The 15310-nt window shown below is 35.7% G+C and overlaps 1 protein-coding gene across 3 annotated transcripts in view; it reads right to left on the reverse strand.

Annotated features, from left to right (window-relative positions):
* Positions 1-1407: 1407 nt before the first annotated feature.
* The window catches only part of LOC106052622 (E3 ubiquitin-protein ligase HECTD1-like), a 40901-nt gene continuing 26998 nt past the window's right edge, over positions 1408-15310 (reverse strand). For 2 of the 3 annotated variants that reach the window (XM_056022817.1, XM_056022816.1), the window contains 17 exons: positions 14773-14973; positions 13896-14046; positions 13678-13766; positions 12978-13108; positions 12395-12458; positions 12141-12282; positions 11227-11309; positions 9839-9966; positions 9364-9562; positions 9082-9219; positions 8828-8954; positions 6324-6562; positions 5934-6160; positions 5210-5382; positions 4337-4487; positions 4059-4203; positions 1408-2649 (listed from right to left, as the gene is read on the reverse strand). In XM_056022817.1, coding sequence (XP_055878792.1) covers positions 2512-2649; positions 4059-4203; positions 4337-4487; positions 5210-5382; positions 5934-6160; positions 6324-6562; positions 8828-8954; positions 9082-9219; positions 9364-9562; positions 9839-9966; positions 11227-11309; positions 12141-12282; positions 12395-12458; positions 12978-13108; positions 13678-13766; positions 13896-14046; positions 14773-14973 — 2526 coding nt within the window. In that variant the 3' untranslated portion in view covers positions 1408-2511. The remainder of the gene's footprint in view (positions 2650-4058; positions 4204-4336; positions 4488-5209; positions 5383-5933; positions 6161-6323; positions 6563-8827; positions 8955-9081; positions 9220-9363; positions 9563-9838; positions 9967-11226; positions 11310-12140; positions 12283-12394; positions 12459-12977; positions 13109-13677; positions 13767-13895; positions 14047-14772; positions 14974-15310) is intronic. The other variant, XM_056022818.1, reaches the window with a different exon arrangement.

Genomic DNA, 15310 nt, shown 5'->3' on the forward strand with positions numbered 1-15310 from the left:
ATAGATTTATGAGACAGCTCTTTATATAAAAACTTACTTCTGGTGAAAGTAAAAACCAAGTTTTAGTTTCCCTGGACTTAGCATACTTATAAAAACCATAGTAAAATAAAATATCCAAAAACATCTAGCCACAACATAAGATTTTAAAAAATTATCAAAAAAGTTATTGCATAGATGGCCCATAAATTATGTGAGGTGTAGGTTCATCTTCGGACTTTGCAATCTATGGGGAAAATAATGCAAAGATCACCTGATAAAGGTTAACGAGGATGTCAAGTGTCCAGCACAAAGACCCAACTCCAATACTTTCCCATTAATCTCTAAGGAATCCTCTCGGTTTGGAAGCCAAGCGCTTTACCACTCAGCTCTAACATGTGAAGACAGTGAAATACAAATACTCCTTCTTCCCTAGTGCTATTAGAGCATGGAATGGGTTGCCTGAGCTAGCCAGGAAAACCAGTGACTTGGCTGAATTAAAGTCATTGGTTAATATGCATGACTAAATGCATGACGCGTAGGACGTAATCATCTTCTTTTTTGAAGTAACGTCTGTATTATATAAGATAAGATAAATAAAAACAAAGAACTCTGGGAACTGTGTAGCCCCCCAATATATTAAACCACATCTCTTCAATGCTTTGTTTTAAAAGAGAAGTAATTCCTGACTCTTATAAAGGCTCTGAATCTAGCTTGATAAGTTCTCTTATAAAGGCTTTAAATCTTGCTTGATAAGTTCAGACTCCTATAAAGGCTTTAAATCTTGCTTGATAAGTTCAGACTCCTATAAAGGCTTTAAATCTTGCTTGATAAGTTCAGACTCCTATAAAGGCTTTAAATCTTGCTTGATAAGTTCAGACTCCTATAAAGGCTTTAAATCTAGCTTGATAAGTTCAGACTCCTATAAAGGCTTTAAATCTTGCTTGATAAGCTCAGACTCCTATAAAGGTTTTAAATCTTGCTTGATAAGCTCAGACTCCTATAAAGGCTTTAAATCTTGCTTGATAAGTTCTAACTATTATAAAGGCTCTGAATCTTGCTTGATAAGTTCAGACTCCTATAAAGGCTCTGAATCTTGCTTGAGTTCTAGATTACACAAAAAATGGACTTATAATTTAAAAATACAAAACACTGAAACAAATTTTCTTTTGATTAAAAAGCTTTTTTTTTAATTGTTTTTTTTTCATAAGCCCTAAAATAAAACAAGTTTCACCTTTAACATTTGATGTTGTATCAGACACTGGCTTCATCACACTGGATTTGGGGGGGGGGGGGGGGGGGGGGGGGGAGAAGGGTCTGTTGTATTGAGGTGAGACAATGGAATGTCCACCAGTGACGTCAGACATCTACACATAGAATCAAAGAGGTGGAAGGGGGGGAGGGGGCTAACAAAACAATAAAGGCTGTAGAAAAAAATATGAATAGTAAAAAAAAAAAAAAAAAAGTTGCGATGAAAATTGTCACCTCTAAGGATGTCACCCTCTATGGATGTCGCTAAAACATTTTGTTTCATAATCAGTGTCCTGTCACAACAGAAACTGATCACACCACAAGGTGTTTATAATAATATTACAAGTCTGATAAGAGACAACACAAAGCTTCATAACCAGCTAGACATGGAGGAGCACACAGAGAGGTCATTAACACAACAATTGGTACATGTCAAATAGCTCTAATAGAGTTCATTCCACTTATTCCCAGCATCCTATCCATTTCACTACTACACAAATATACACACACACACAAAAACATTTACGCGCATTTTTTTTTCTCGTCTTTCACTTCAACCAAACCGTCTTCACAAGTTCTGCCAGCTCTCAGCAAACAAAGGAAATGTCCAATAATACTTTAGAACAAAAAAAATGAGGGATTTTTTATTTGTTTATACAGCGGCAAGTACTCATCATAAAAGCAACGGAGGCAAGCACTCTACACCCACGTACGCACTCAGCCATAAATAACCCTGCTGCACTAGTTATGTAACAAGTTGAGGTCAGAGGTCACAGGATCTCAACCCTATGGCGTAGACATGCAGCTCACAAAAATCACAGTCTTCAAAACCTAAAAAGTAAAAAAAAAACATGCTGACCAGGACGCCAGGCATCCTGTCCATTCTCCTATACACTACACGACTAACTGTTCACTGGTCATTTACTGAGTCACACCACCATGGTAAGTTCTATCAAAATTCTGCACCAGCTGTTTTACACCCCCGAAGGTTCAAGTTAACGCCCAGCTTCTGACAGAATATCCCAGGATGCATTATCACACTAAAGACTATCGTAGGAGGTGGACGTCAGTGCGGCCAACAACCAATCACATTGAATGAGCAAAATGTACAATATTATCAAATTGCTAGGGAATAAAATCCAGAAAGTTATTCCAGCACTTTTTGTCTTGTGTTGACAAAATAAAACACAAAGGAAAAAGAAAAAAACCAAGCAAACTTTTCCCTGTAAGAAAATAAGAGATTTAAAAAAGAAATTGTATACAATCACACAGATAATTAATGAGTTAATTCAGATGAAAACCTTTCTCTCTGGTGGCAGCAAGCAGGCGGTCACGAAGAATTTCTTCTGATGAGTATTCTGGCAACTTTAAGTAATGGACACAGGTATTCACTGATGGGAAACTGCCATCACTACCATCGACCTGTCAGAGAAACAAAACCAAAAACTTATTCCTCACTGAGCAACAGACAATGTAAAAATATGTATAAAATGTCTTTCTGAACCTAATATATATATAGGCAGATAAGTTAAATATATAAAAATACTAATAAAATATTATAAAAGATCACAATGTTGCCTGCTGCAAATGAAATATGTTGCCATTAACTCTTTCTCTCCGTAATTATTTTCCACATTCCGATGGAATTGTTCATTTTGCTCATTTGTGTTTCACTAGCCTGTTATGATTTAACTTCAATAACTTTTTGGTATGTCATCAGAAAATGTTATATAAGGTATTTAATTACATAAGAATGAATACTATTTTTTATATAACACAAATTAAAGTGTATACAACCAAAAATTAATTTAATTTGATCAGGTCAAATCAACAGTTGGTATCATCAGTTAGGAGTGAAAGAGTTAACGGAACATCCTAAGGTTGATATTAATTGATGATCAAAAATGATGTCCTGTAATACAGTGGTTCTCAAACTGTGATCCACAGACCCTGAGACGCCTGAAGGGGTCAGTAGAAAGATGAAAATTGTATACAATTAAAATAACTTCTTCAATAAAAGCCAATTTATCTGATCAAATAATTTGAATAATAATCAACTCGACCCTCACTACTGTTTGATATGTCTTTTACGACCCAAACAAAAGATTTGAAAATATTCTAAATTTGGATATTTCCCTTTTGTGTGTGAAACAAACTCAGATCCCAATCACACGTGGATCCATATTAATACAGGACCTGCTTATTGTAATATCTACATATGAGAGGAACCAATGTATCGACACTGGTTACAAAAACATATTACAAATTTATATCCTGCATTATGGGTCATTGTCAAAACGTTGTTGACTGCTTTCCCATCTTCTTATTTGGTACAACGTGAATTCCTTTCCTTTTTAAACCTTATCACACACACAAAAAAAAAAAAAAAGAAACCAACTCGAAATGTGAGCTTGTTGAGCCGAGCATAAGTGCACTCATGAAATCTCACCAGCCTCATCCATGTCATTAATATATTTTTTTTTTTAAAAAGTTATACTCTCAATAAACACTCCTTTGACAAAATGTGTTTCTTTTTACATTTGTTACTTAGTTAATATGTATTTACGTAGTTTTTTTTTCACTTAAGTGTTCTGTGGGCAAGTTATTGACTAAATAAAAGGGTTCCTGGGTCAAACAAGTCTAAGAACCTCTGCTGTAATAGAATCCAATGTTGGACCCTGTAACTTAATGTCACAATGTAAAGGCCACAGCCTAATAAAGACACTATTATGGCAAATATAGTGAAGACCATATCTCAACGAAAACACCTCCTATAACCAACCCAAGTATCAGAACTAGTGCTCAGTACTGCTATAGACCAGACAGTTTACCTTTCTGACCACAGTTAGTCTTGGATGTAAATTGGCCAGGCCTCCAGGTGGTAATGATGAGCATCCAGTAGTAAATTGTAAGAAAGCTTTACGTTCATCTGGAGACAACTGAGTCAGGACATTGACAAATCTTACAAAGCCAGGACTGGAACAAACAAATGAATTGTACATTAGAATCCTCTGAGGCAGTGAAACCATCAATCATTTAGTTGTATAATGTGTGTATTTCTCTAATTCTGGACACCATGTAACATTGCTATGTCATGTGTACTAATTACCTCTCTCTAGTGTAACCAAGCTTTGGTTCTGTGTAGTTGAGAATGTCTTCTTGGGTCCAGTTTGGTGCCTGGTCTCCACACAATATACTTCCTAACTCCATTGGACTAAAGGAATGAAGTTTGGCCATTGGGAAGACATAGTTAAACCCAACTGAAAAATAAAGTTCACCTTTTATTTGCATACTATTTTTTACAAATTTTTTTTATCAGCACACTGTCTGTCTGTCTGGTAAAAAGTTTGTACACATTATTTCTCCCACACCCAATCTTGGATGAAGCTGAAATTTTGCACAATTATTTCTTTTATCAGACAACACAAGAATCGGTACAAAATAAACTAAACAAGCCTGAAAAGGCCTGAGCCACGAGTTCAAATTTAGATCATTCCCCCTTTCGTTTATATTTTTGTAAATGATATTTTATCGTAAGTCTAGATCTATAACAAAATTTAATTACATGACTGATCCAAACTAATTGATACAACTACACTACAATATAGGCTTTTTTTTATTTAAAAAAGTTTTTTTTTTTATTTTTTGTTTTTGTTGTTTAGAACTATTTACAGCATAAAGATTAAGTCTGTTAGTCTTTAGCTACTAACTATTGAACTAGGGGAGACCTGCATTCTAAGTGTTAGTGTCTAGAGCTCTAAGTAAATGAGACTTCCTCACTATGGGAAGACAAGCTAAAGAGCTACATTGTTAGTGAGACTGTCTAAAGAGCTACATTGTTAGTGAGACTGTCTAAAGAGCTACATTGTTAGTGAGACTGTCTAAAGAGCTACATTGTTAGTGAGACTGTCTAAAGAGCTACATTGTTAGTGAAACTGTCTAAAGAGCTACATTGTTAGTGAGACTGTCTATAAAGAGCTACCTCTAAAAGCTTCCATCTGTCTCCTAATGCCAGACACAAAACAAAAGTCCATCACCAGATCTATGTACTCCTCGACATTGTCCATATTGACTTCCTCCAGGCCTCCGCCAGGCTTCAGGTGATGGGCATGGAACTTGTGCACACGGGATGACGGGTCAAATTCAAAGGTCAGCCTGGGAGAAACAAACATTCATCGCATGAACATGAACAAATAGTCAGCTGGCTATTTTACAGAACTATCGACATGCTTTTAAGCTCATTCTGAAAAGCTGTTTCATTTTGTTGGCTATTTCATTTGAAACTAAGCTCTCCAAGGCTAGAAATATTTCCATAAACAAAAACTAGACAATCGAATAAAAGACAACATTAAACTATGAATTGATTGAAAAAAAAATATTTAGGTTTTAAGATAGACAAAAAAAAAAAAAACAATACAAACTAAACCTTAAAAGAATAGAATGTATTTTTGTAACCCATTACTTAGACATTAGACTGAGTCCACCCGGCTCTAATGGGTGCCTGACATTAGTTGGGGAAAAGTAAAGGCGGTTGGTTGTTGTGCTGGCCACACGACACCCTCGTTAACCGTAGGCCACAGAATCAGATGACCTTTACATCATCTGCCCTATAGACCACAAGGTCTGAAAGGGGAACTTTACTTTTTTTTACTACTTAAACATTATTTGTCATGCCCAGGAAGTGACGATAGCACAAAGAGACTTACCCTAAATCTTCCAGTCTTATTAAACTTGAATCCCCAGGATTGGACAGGGCTAGTTCCGCCAACTGGACATTCTTTTGATCATCTGACAGGGAGCGATCTTTAAGGATCCTCTGCTTCCTGGCAGCAAGGTCACGGAGTTGTTGTAAGAACACTGCCCTGTGAGGATTCACCAGCTCAAAGTCTTCCTCTGTCAGTATCCCAGCATACCAAGGCTGTGCGGACTTGAACTGTACAAATACAACAGTTTGACTTTTAGACAATGTTTTATTGTTATGATAGCACTAATTTTTTAATAGTGACACTGATTACTTTAGTTGACAGAAGAAATGGAGGAAAAGTTTCAGATAAAAATTGTATAATTAACTGCCTTCGGTGCTAAATGTCACTGACCTGATGGCGTCTGTCACTGTCAAACTTCATTTCCTTCTCCACTTCCTCGATACTGGCAATAAGATCTGAACTCTCACTGTGCCAGGATTCTCCCAAGGTGCTGGGAGTGCGAGTGGTGTCACCAAACTGCTGAGACAAACTGTGACCCACCTCCCCCATACACATCAGTTTGAGGAATGGACGCGACAGCGGCATGTCTATCAGGCGGCCATCTTGAAGACATTTGGCCAACAGAATGCCTGGACAAAAAAAATGTTCAGTCAACATTTCATTCGAATCTTTTCAAACCTCAACTTTTACAGGGTTAGTAGCACTTTTCCATGACAAAATTTTAGGAGATTTTAGGAGTTTTTTTTTAAGTATGAAATGTATGATATGTGAGAGTGTTTTCTATCCGTTTGTGTGATACATAGTAAAACATACACAAAACTAAGCATTTATCAAATCAATTATTGTTATTTGATTTTAAAAATAATAAATATCTTGCCAATATGCCACAGAAACAATGTTATCAACTGTGGTATGTCCACAGAAAATGTAATGAAAGTTATCTTTTAATCAAGTAACAACTTGACTGTCATCCAAAACCTCAAACAACCATTTTTTTTTTTTCAAAGATTTATTTAAAATCATTACAAATGGTTGCTTTTCCATTTTTTAAAATAAGAAACATTCTTAGAGATGCGATCATAATGTGTATTCTCTGTGATGGAAATGTACATTATTAGTTCCTATGTGTATCTTATAGATACTAGAGTCATGGTGTGCATTTGAGGTAATGTTTTATTCTTTTATTAGCTAACTTAAATCCTTCTCATAAACAGAGCCTGTAATATAAAGGGCAATATAGGCCTATTTGAATGTTTAGTTGACAATTGCTTACTAAAAAATGGCTTTTGGATGGGGGGGGAGGGGGAATTAGACCTATTCACGTTTTTTTTTTCCTAGCAGAATCTTTTTCAACCATATAGTTTCCCTGGCTTTTACAAGTGAAATAATTTTTACGGACTTTTCACAGCTGTATGCGAAATATTTTCGTTAAATCCACAGTAGATCTAGACTCTTGATCTAAGTCTCTAAAATGCGCGGACTTTTCACGGCTGTGAGAGAATTATCTTCACTGAATTTACAGTAGATCTAGACTCTAGATGTAAGTCACTAAAATTCTCGAACTTTTCAGGGCTGTAAGAGAAATATCTTCACTATATATATTCTAGTGATTTAGCGTAAATCTAAGAGTCTAGATCAAAGTCACGAAAATTCGCGGACTTTTCACTGCTGTGTGAATATTATTTTTACTAAATTTACAGAAGATCTAGACTAATTCGCTAAAATTCGCGGACTTTAACTCTAAGTCACTAAATTTTGCGGACTTTTCACGGCTGTGTGAGAATTATCTTCACTAGATTCTAGTGATTTCGAGTAAATCTAGAGTCTAGATATAAGTCACTAAAATTCGCGGACTTTTCGCGGCTGTGTGTGAATTATATTCACTGAATATACCGTAGATCTAGAGTCTAGATATAAGTCACTAAAATTCGTGGACTTTTCGCGGCTGTGTGCGAATTATATTCACTGAATATACCGTAGATTGATTCTAGATCTAAGTCACTAAAATTTGCGGACTTTTCGCGGCAGTGTGCGAATTATCTTCACTGAATATACCGTAGATCTAGTCTAGATCTAAGTCACTAAATTTGCGGGCTTTTCTCTTCTTTGTGCTAATTATCTTCACTAGACTCTAAGTGATTTAGCGTAAATCTAGAATCTAGCGTATTTCTAGAGTAATCTAGACATTAGATGTATCGAGATTATTAAATTGACTAAAATTCACTGATTTTTTAGGTTAGGTGCGAATTATCTTCACTAGATCTAACTTAGATCTAAATTAGATCTAGATACTATTACTAGATACTAGCTAGATCTAGAAGATTTACAGACTTTCCACGCGAAGTCACTCTTACACTCACAACAAAAAGATTTTAGGTGAGGGAGGGCCCGGAGGGGTGTAGCCTACAAATTTGTCTATTATTATTAATTATAGAAAATAGTCACTACAGACTAGATCTAGCGCGTCTTTAGTGGTAACAATAAATGGAAACAAACATTTCTACGCTGACTTCAGAAAAATACTGCCAGGTGAAATGCTTGCTTGAGCCAAGGCCATCCTCAATCACGAGGTCGCGCTTCCCAAGTGGGTGAAAGGCGGTGTAGAAGAGTCACTGGTCAGCTCATTAACACAGCCAGCCCGTAAGGTTATGCGATCAGAATGCCTGGTTAGGCTGTTTTTTCCACCTCGCATTTTTAGCAAGAAATAAGCAAAATTAAAAATTTTAGGAGAGTTGACAAAATTTTAGGAGATTTTCGGCAATTTTTAGGAGAATTTTAGGATTTTAGGAGACATTTCATTTTTTAGGAGATTTTAGGAGTTTTTAGGAGCGCTACGAACCCTGTTTTAACTCTTCAAAGGAAGCGAAATATTTTGTTCATAGTCAATAACTTACCCATAAAGTGAAACAGTTTTTCCAATCGCTCTAGCTCTGGGCTGTCCTGAGGGATGGGTGCGGGGAAAAGTCCAGCAGATCTTTGGACGTAGTAGCCAGGAGGTTTAGAGCCATGACCTATGTCAACCTAGTCAAGAAGAGGACACCAGGACATTATTAAAACACCTGACTACGCCAGCAATTTTGACAACAACAAAGCTTTTTTTTTTTGGGACCTACTCATCTAATAGTTATTGATGTCAGATTTCATTTACCTCTCTTTCAATATGGTCTACATGGTCATCATCACATAACCAAAGACCATGAGATTTCTTCTGCAGCTCTGCAGCCACAAGAGCATAAAACTCAAGGGTTGGTCCAAGGCCTGTACCTTCTTCACCCTTAAACTCAATCTAGATCAAGGAAATAATGTTATGTGAATGTAGAAATGTACAACTAGATGATAGGTTTAATATATAACAAAAGGGTTAATATAGAACAAATTTATAAGAAAATATATTATTGAAAATAATGGCACAAAACTACCAAATCTTCACCTCCAGGACAGCTTTACGTGCGGCATGATGTTTCATCACCTGCATGGCCCAATCCAACAGATTCTCATTGCGAGGAACCACAACTCTTTCATGCTTCAAGCGCCCAACTCTGTACTCATGGCTGTCCTCACGGCGCGGGAGAGGTCCTCGGCTACGTTCGACATTAGCATCTCTTTTGTTTTGTAGCCAGACTATTGACCTATCAAACAAAATACAGATAGTATACTGAGGATAACAGTATAAAAATTGAGTTAAACAATACAGACATTGTATGTAACAGTGCAGAAATTGTAAGTAACAGTGTATGTAAAGTACGGACACTTGAGTGCAACAGTGCTGTCATTAAATACAACAATAAAGACACTGAATGCAACAGCTATGGACAAATCATTTATATGAAAAACTATACATTTTTTTTTATGCTTTTAATTTAACTACTTAACATATTTGGGGCTTAGGAACACAAATCACTGACCTAGATGTCCCAAAGGCAGTACAAGTAAAATACAACTGACGAGTCTCAAATGGGAATAACATTGGGCACCACCGAGTCAGATGTTCACACCATTCAGGCAAGGCTCCGCTAGCTAAGACCAGTGGATCCTGACACAACAACAAAAAAAAAAAAAACAATAAAGCCTCTAGTGATATACTGGTAGTAAAATAAAATGTATAATAAAATCTCTAGTGTGCTATAGTCAACTAAAGAGTATAATAAAGTCTCTAGTGTGCTATAGTCAACTAAAGCCTAAAATAAAGTCTCTAGTGTGATATAGTCAACTAAAGTCTAAAATAAAGTCTCTAGTTTGATATAGTCAACTAAAGCCTATAACAAAATTCTCAAGTGTGATATAGTCAACTAAAACTATAACAAAGTCTCTAGTGTGCTATAGTCAACTAAAACTATAACAAAGTCTCTAGTGTGCTATAGTCAACTAAAGCCTAAAATAAAGTCTCTAGTGTGATATAGTCAACTAAAGCCTAAAATAAAGTCTCTAGTTTGATATAGTCAACTAAAGCCTAAAATAAAGTCTCTAGTGTGATATAGTCAACTAAAGCCTATAACAAAATTCTCTAGTGTGATATAGTCAACTAAAGCCTATAAAAAAGTCTCTAGTGTGATATAGTCAACTAAAGCCTATAACAAAGTCTCTAGTGTGATAAAGTCAACTAAAACCTATAACAAAGTCTCTAGTGTGATGTGGTCAACTAAAGCTATAACAAAGTCTCTAGTGTGATATAGTCAACTAAAGCCTATAAAAAAAGTCTCTAGTTTGATATAGTCAACTAAAGCTATAACAAAGTCTCTAGTTTGATATAGTCAACTAAAACCTATAACAAAGTCTCTAGTGTGATATAGTCAACTAAAACTATAACAAAGTCTCTAGTGTGATATAGTCAACTAAAGCCTTAAAAAAGTCTCTAGTGTGATATAGTCAACTAAAACCTATAAAAAAGTCTCTAGTGTGATATAGTCAACTAAAGCCTAAAAAAAAGTCTCTAGTGTGATATAGTCAACTAAAGCCTTAAAAAAGTCTCTAGTGTGATATAGTCAACTAAAGCTATAACAAAGTCTCTAGTGTGCTATAGTCAACTAAAGCCTAAAATAAAGTCTCTAGTGTGATATAGTTAATTAAAGCCTATAATAAAGTCTCTAGTGTGATGTAGTCAACTAAAGCCTATAATAAAGTCTCTAGTTTGATGTAGTCAACTAAAGCCTATAATAAAGTCTCTAGTTTGATGTAGTCAACTAAAGCCTATAATAAAGTCTCTAGTTTGATGTAGTCAACTAAAGCCTATAATAAAGTCTCTAGTGTGATATAGTCAACTAAAACCAACTGTTGATCCGTATGAATCTACTACCTGAATTTGCTGCGTGACTTTGTTTGTTATTTTCTTGCTGACAAATTCATCAGCTGGAATGTTCAGATGAATTTCTTCACAGTCTAAGAAAATAAAAATACAAATTGTAAAGTTCAAAGTAAATAATGTAAACTTGCTGGACACTAGTCTGTACAGTTGACTAGAAATACACAACTGTGTGTGAAATCAAAATACAAATAGCCATCATTTTTGTTTAGAAATTAATTCATACTTTTCTAAAATATCAAATTTATGTTACACAAAACATTTGTAATTTTTTAAAAATATATTTTCTTGTTTCACAGACTTTGCTTCCTACACAAATTCTGACCAAATGAAACCAGGGCATTTTTTTGTCTAACCCCAGAAATAGAGAAGTCCGAGGACACCACCATTCTCTCCACATGGAGGTTGATAGGAATAAACTCCAGCTCCAGTTTCCCTTTGTCTGCACTTCTTTTGAAAGTGATTCCAACTGGACACTGGGGTTTAATTCACTGATTGGTGAAAAAGGACATCTCACAAAATGTTTGAAATGAATGAGGTTTTCACAAAGAGGAGCTGCTATCCAAACACTAATAGCTCCAAGCCACAAGGAAAGTACTGCGTCACTAAACACCAAAAAAAAGTAGCAAGCAACTAACTGTAAAGAACTATAACCTTTTTACAACAACTTATGTTTCTACTTTCTAGAATCAATGGGATTTATAATATAAAGGCCATGACACAGCTATAGGACTTTGAAAAATGTGTTTGCGTGTTGGAAACTTAGTTTAAATACAGCAAGAAGTTCTAGAGTCTATATTCTAATAAATGTTCATTAATTCATTTTGTTTATGTTAACATTCAATAATAAAACACTCAATGCTGCTGCCAACTATGAAGGGGGAAAGTATTGACTTAAACTATCTTACCATTCTTAGTGGATGGGTTGGACTGTTCCATGATAGAATATAGTCTCTGTAACAAATGGAGGACATGGTCCACTGAACAGCTTGACATCTCAGAACCTCTAGCTAAGTCAAAGTCAGCTAATGAGGCTACACCAGTCAGAGACTGAAAAAAAAAAAACAGCAACAATGATAGCAAAAGATCTTGTTTTATAAATGGTTCGTCACAAAATTAAAATAAGGTCAAACTTGAGTGAGTTCTACTTCTAAAAACTGACCTTGGTAATAGAACCACATTCTTTCTCAGATCCTTCATCTTCTTTGGCCTCTCTGTACTGAACTCTGATGATAGAATCAGTTTTAATCAATATACAAGCAGTCTTACACTGACCAGCAAATAAAACACGCACAACTTTTTGATAGAAATAGAAAAGAAATGAACCATTTTTTTATCTTGTCATTTGAAACCTAAAGCACATTATTGTCTGATTTTAATTTTCTTCCATGTGGGTATTTTGCATGGCTACTATTCTACTTTCCACACTTACGAGTCAATTGTGATCTATCACGTGAGCATTTAGCATAGATACTCGTACGCCATCTTCCAATCTTTGATCATTTTCAAGACACTATGATTGTTAGATGGGAACTTTTAAAGATTTGCTTTTATTAGAAATTTAATAATTCATATACTACTAGTTCATATTCATTTATTTTTTTGTTCAATGGAAGACCTAAAACCCAAATAATTCAGAAATTTAATGCGTCCAATGAATCATTTTATTATTTACTTTGAAGTGTAGCTATGAAAGTTTCAACCAAGTCTTGGCTAAAGAAAACGTCTGTTAAGAGTCTACATACGTGTATGTGGGCTCCCATATCCTCTTCATGCGTTCAATTCTGCCAGTCTGTGAGCCACGGGAGAGTAACTCCTGAACAAACTTGAATATACAAGCTGAGCTGCTAGTAAGAACAACTTCTTCATCATTCATCTGGAGGAAATGAAGAAACTGTCATTAGCATCACATGTCAAGTAACAAACTGTCATTAGTAACATGTCAAGTAACAAACTGTCATTAATGTCACTTGTCAAGTAACAAACAGTCATTAGTGTCACATATCCAGTAACAAACTGTCATTAGTGTCACATCTCAAGTAACAAACTGTCATTAGTGTCACATATCCAGTAACAAACTGTCATTAGTGTCACATATCCAGTAACAAACTGTCATTAGTGTCACATATCCAGTAACAAACTGTCATTAGCATCACATGTCAAGTAACAAACTGTCATTAGCGTCACATGTCCAGTAACAAACTGTCATTAGCATCACATGTCAAGTAGCAGAAATAAAAAATGAGAAACAGGTGGGATTAGCTGCTAACTCAAAGATTCCTATTTAGAATGTCTCATAATTTACCAGCTTCAACCAAGATCAGTACAGGAAGGAAACCCATTTAAACCATAGCTCATACATACCATCATAATGTAAACTATATTGCAAATGTTTGTCAGGCTTAGTGACTTAATATGAAAACACAAGAGCCTTGCTCAACTTACCCCAGGTAAACACGGTGCCTTTAGGGTCAAACAAAGTTTAGGTTGTGAGACAAACGTCTGACTGTCACTGGCAACTTTTTCTTCTGTTCCTACAAACACATAAAAAAAAGAAATTATTCATACAGATGACCTTGCAAGAACAAAATGCTATAAGAAGAGACTAGATCTACTGCAATGGAAGACAAAAAAAAAAACACAAAAAAACATAACCGCTGTACCTGGTGGTGGGATGTCAAAGTCTTGGGTCTGGTTGACATTAGTACGTCCTGGCCTGGGGTCAAAGGCTGGGATAAGGGCAGAGAACTGACGTTTGAGAACAAACTCATCATCCCATGTTCTTCTGTCTCTTGGTTCCATTTCTTCATCTTCCTAATGATGTCAACATAGAAATATGAAAACCTCATCAAATATAACAAAACAAATTACAAAGAAACATTTCATTAACGACAATCATGGTGGCTGAGTTGTTAGCTTCCAAACCCGGGTTCAAATCTTTTAATTTTGGAATCCTTAGGGCGCCTCTGAGTTCATCTAGCTCTAATGGGTACCTGATATTAGTTGAGGAAAAAAGTAAAGGTGTTTGGTCACATGACACCCTTGTAAACCTAGGGCCACAGAAACAGATGACCATTATCTTCCCCATAGATCGCATGGTCTAAAAGGAGAACTTTTTTTTTATTAGGAATCCAACAAATGAAATGCAGTTATGAGACAATGTTTCTCTTCACCTAAGGGCAGCGTAGAATAATTAACAAAAGCTCCTATCGACAAGAAGCCATGAAGATGCATACATTACCCCTATACTGTGGGGAGCGTGGTCAAGAGGCTAAGTGCGCTTGAACTTGGCTACCTGTGAAGGGAGCTCAAGGTTCGTTAGAGTTGTGTTTACTGAGCAACTAAAGGCTGCTAGTATAGCCTTCTCCCAAATACCCCCTCCCTCCCCTTCCCAATGGTCCACAGCGCTCTGAGCATGCTGTAAGCATGAAAGTCGCCCTATATAAAAGCTATAATTGTCATTATAACTGCTGCAGTAAATACATTGCATTGGATTTCGTCAATCCACACAAAAAATGAGAGGGAACAACAGAAACTCACCATGACATCATCATAGTCTTCATCATCCTCGTTTTCGTCTTCATTTTCATCGTCGTCGTCGTCTGGCTCCGGGAGCTCCTCGTCGTCTTCAAGCTCGGCCAGTAATGTATGGGCTCTATAGGTCTCCAGAAACTCATTGTCACTCTCACTAGAGGTGGACGTTACACTGCGGGTCAATGCCTGCAGGGTCATTTTTAAATGCTAAAATATTAACAGAGTAAGGAAAGTGCGTTGAGACATTGGTTGCGTGTACCCATGGATTGCTTGTACAAAACACAGGTACTAATACTTGAAATAATTAGTACTAATGGAAACATGAATTTCTAAATATAAAATTTGCTATTAATACACATAATATTCATTTTTAATTTTTGTATTCTACTTCTGTGTAAATGATTATGCTAATTGAAAAAAAAATGTTAATGTTTTAATGAATTTTTCTTTATTAATTATATAAAAAAGAGGTTAATGTTTTAATGAGTTTTTCTTTATTAATTATATAAAAAAGAGGTTAATGTTTTCATTAGTTTTTCTTTAT

This window comes from Biomphalaria glabrata, chromosome 3 (genome assembly GCF_947242115.1).
Source record: "Biomphalaria glabrata chromosome 3, xgBioGlab47.1, whole genome shotgun sequence".
In the NCBI taxonomy this organism is placed as follows: Eukaryota; Metazoa; Mollusca; class Gastropoda; family Planorbidae; genus Biomphalaria; species Biomphalaria glabrata.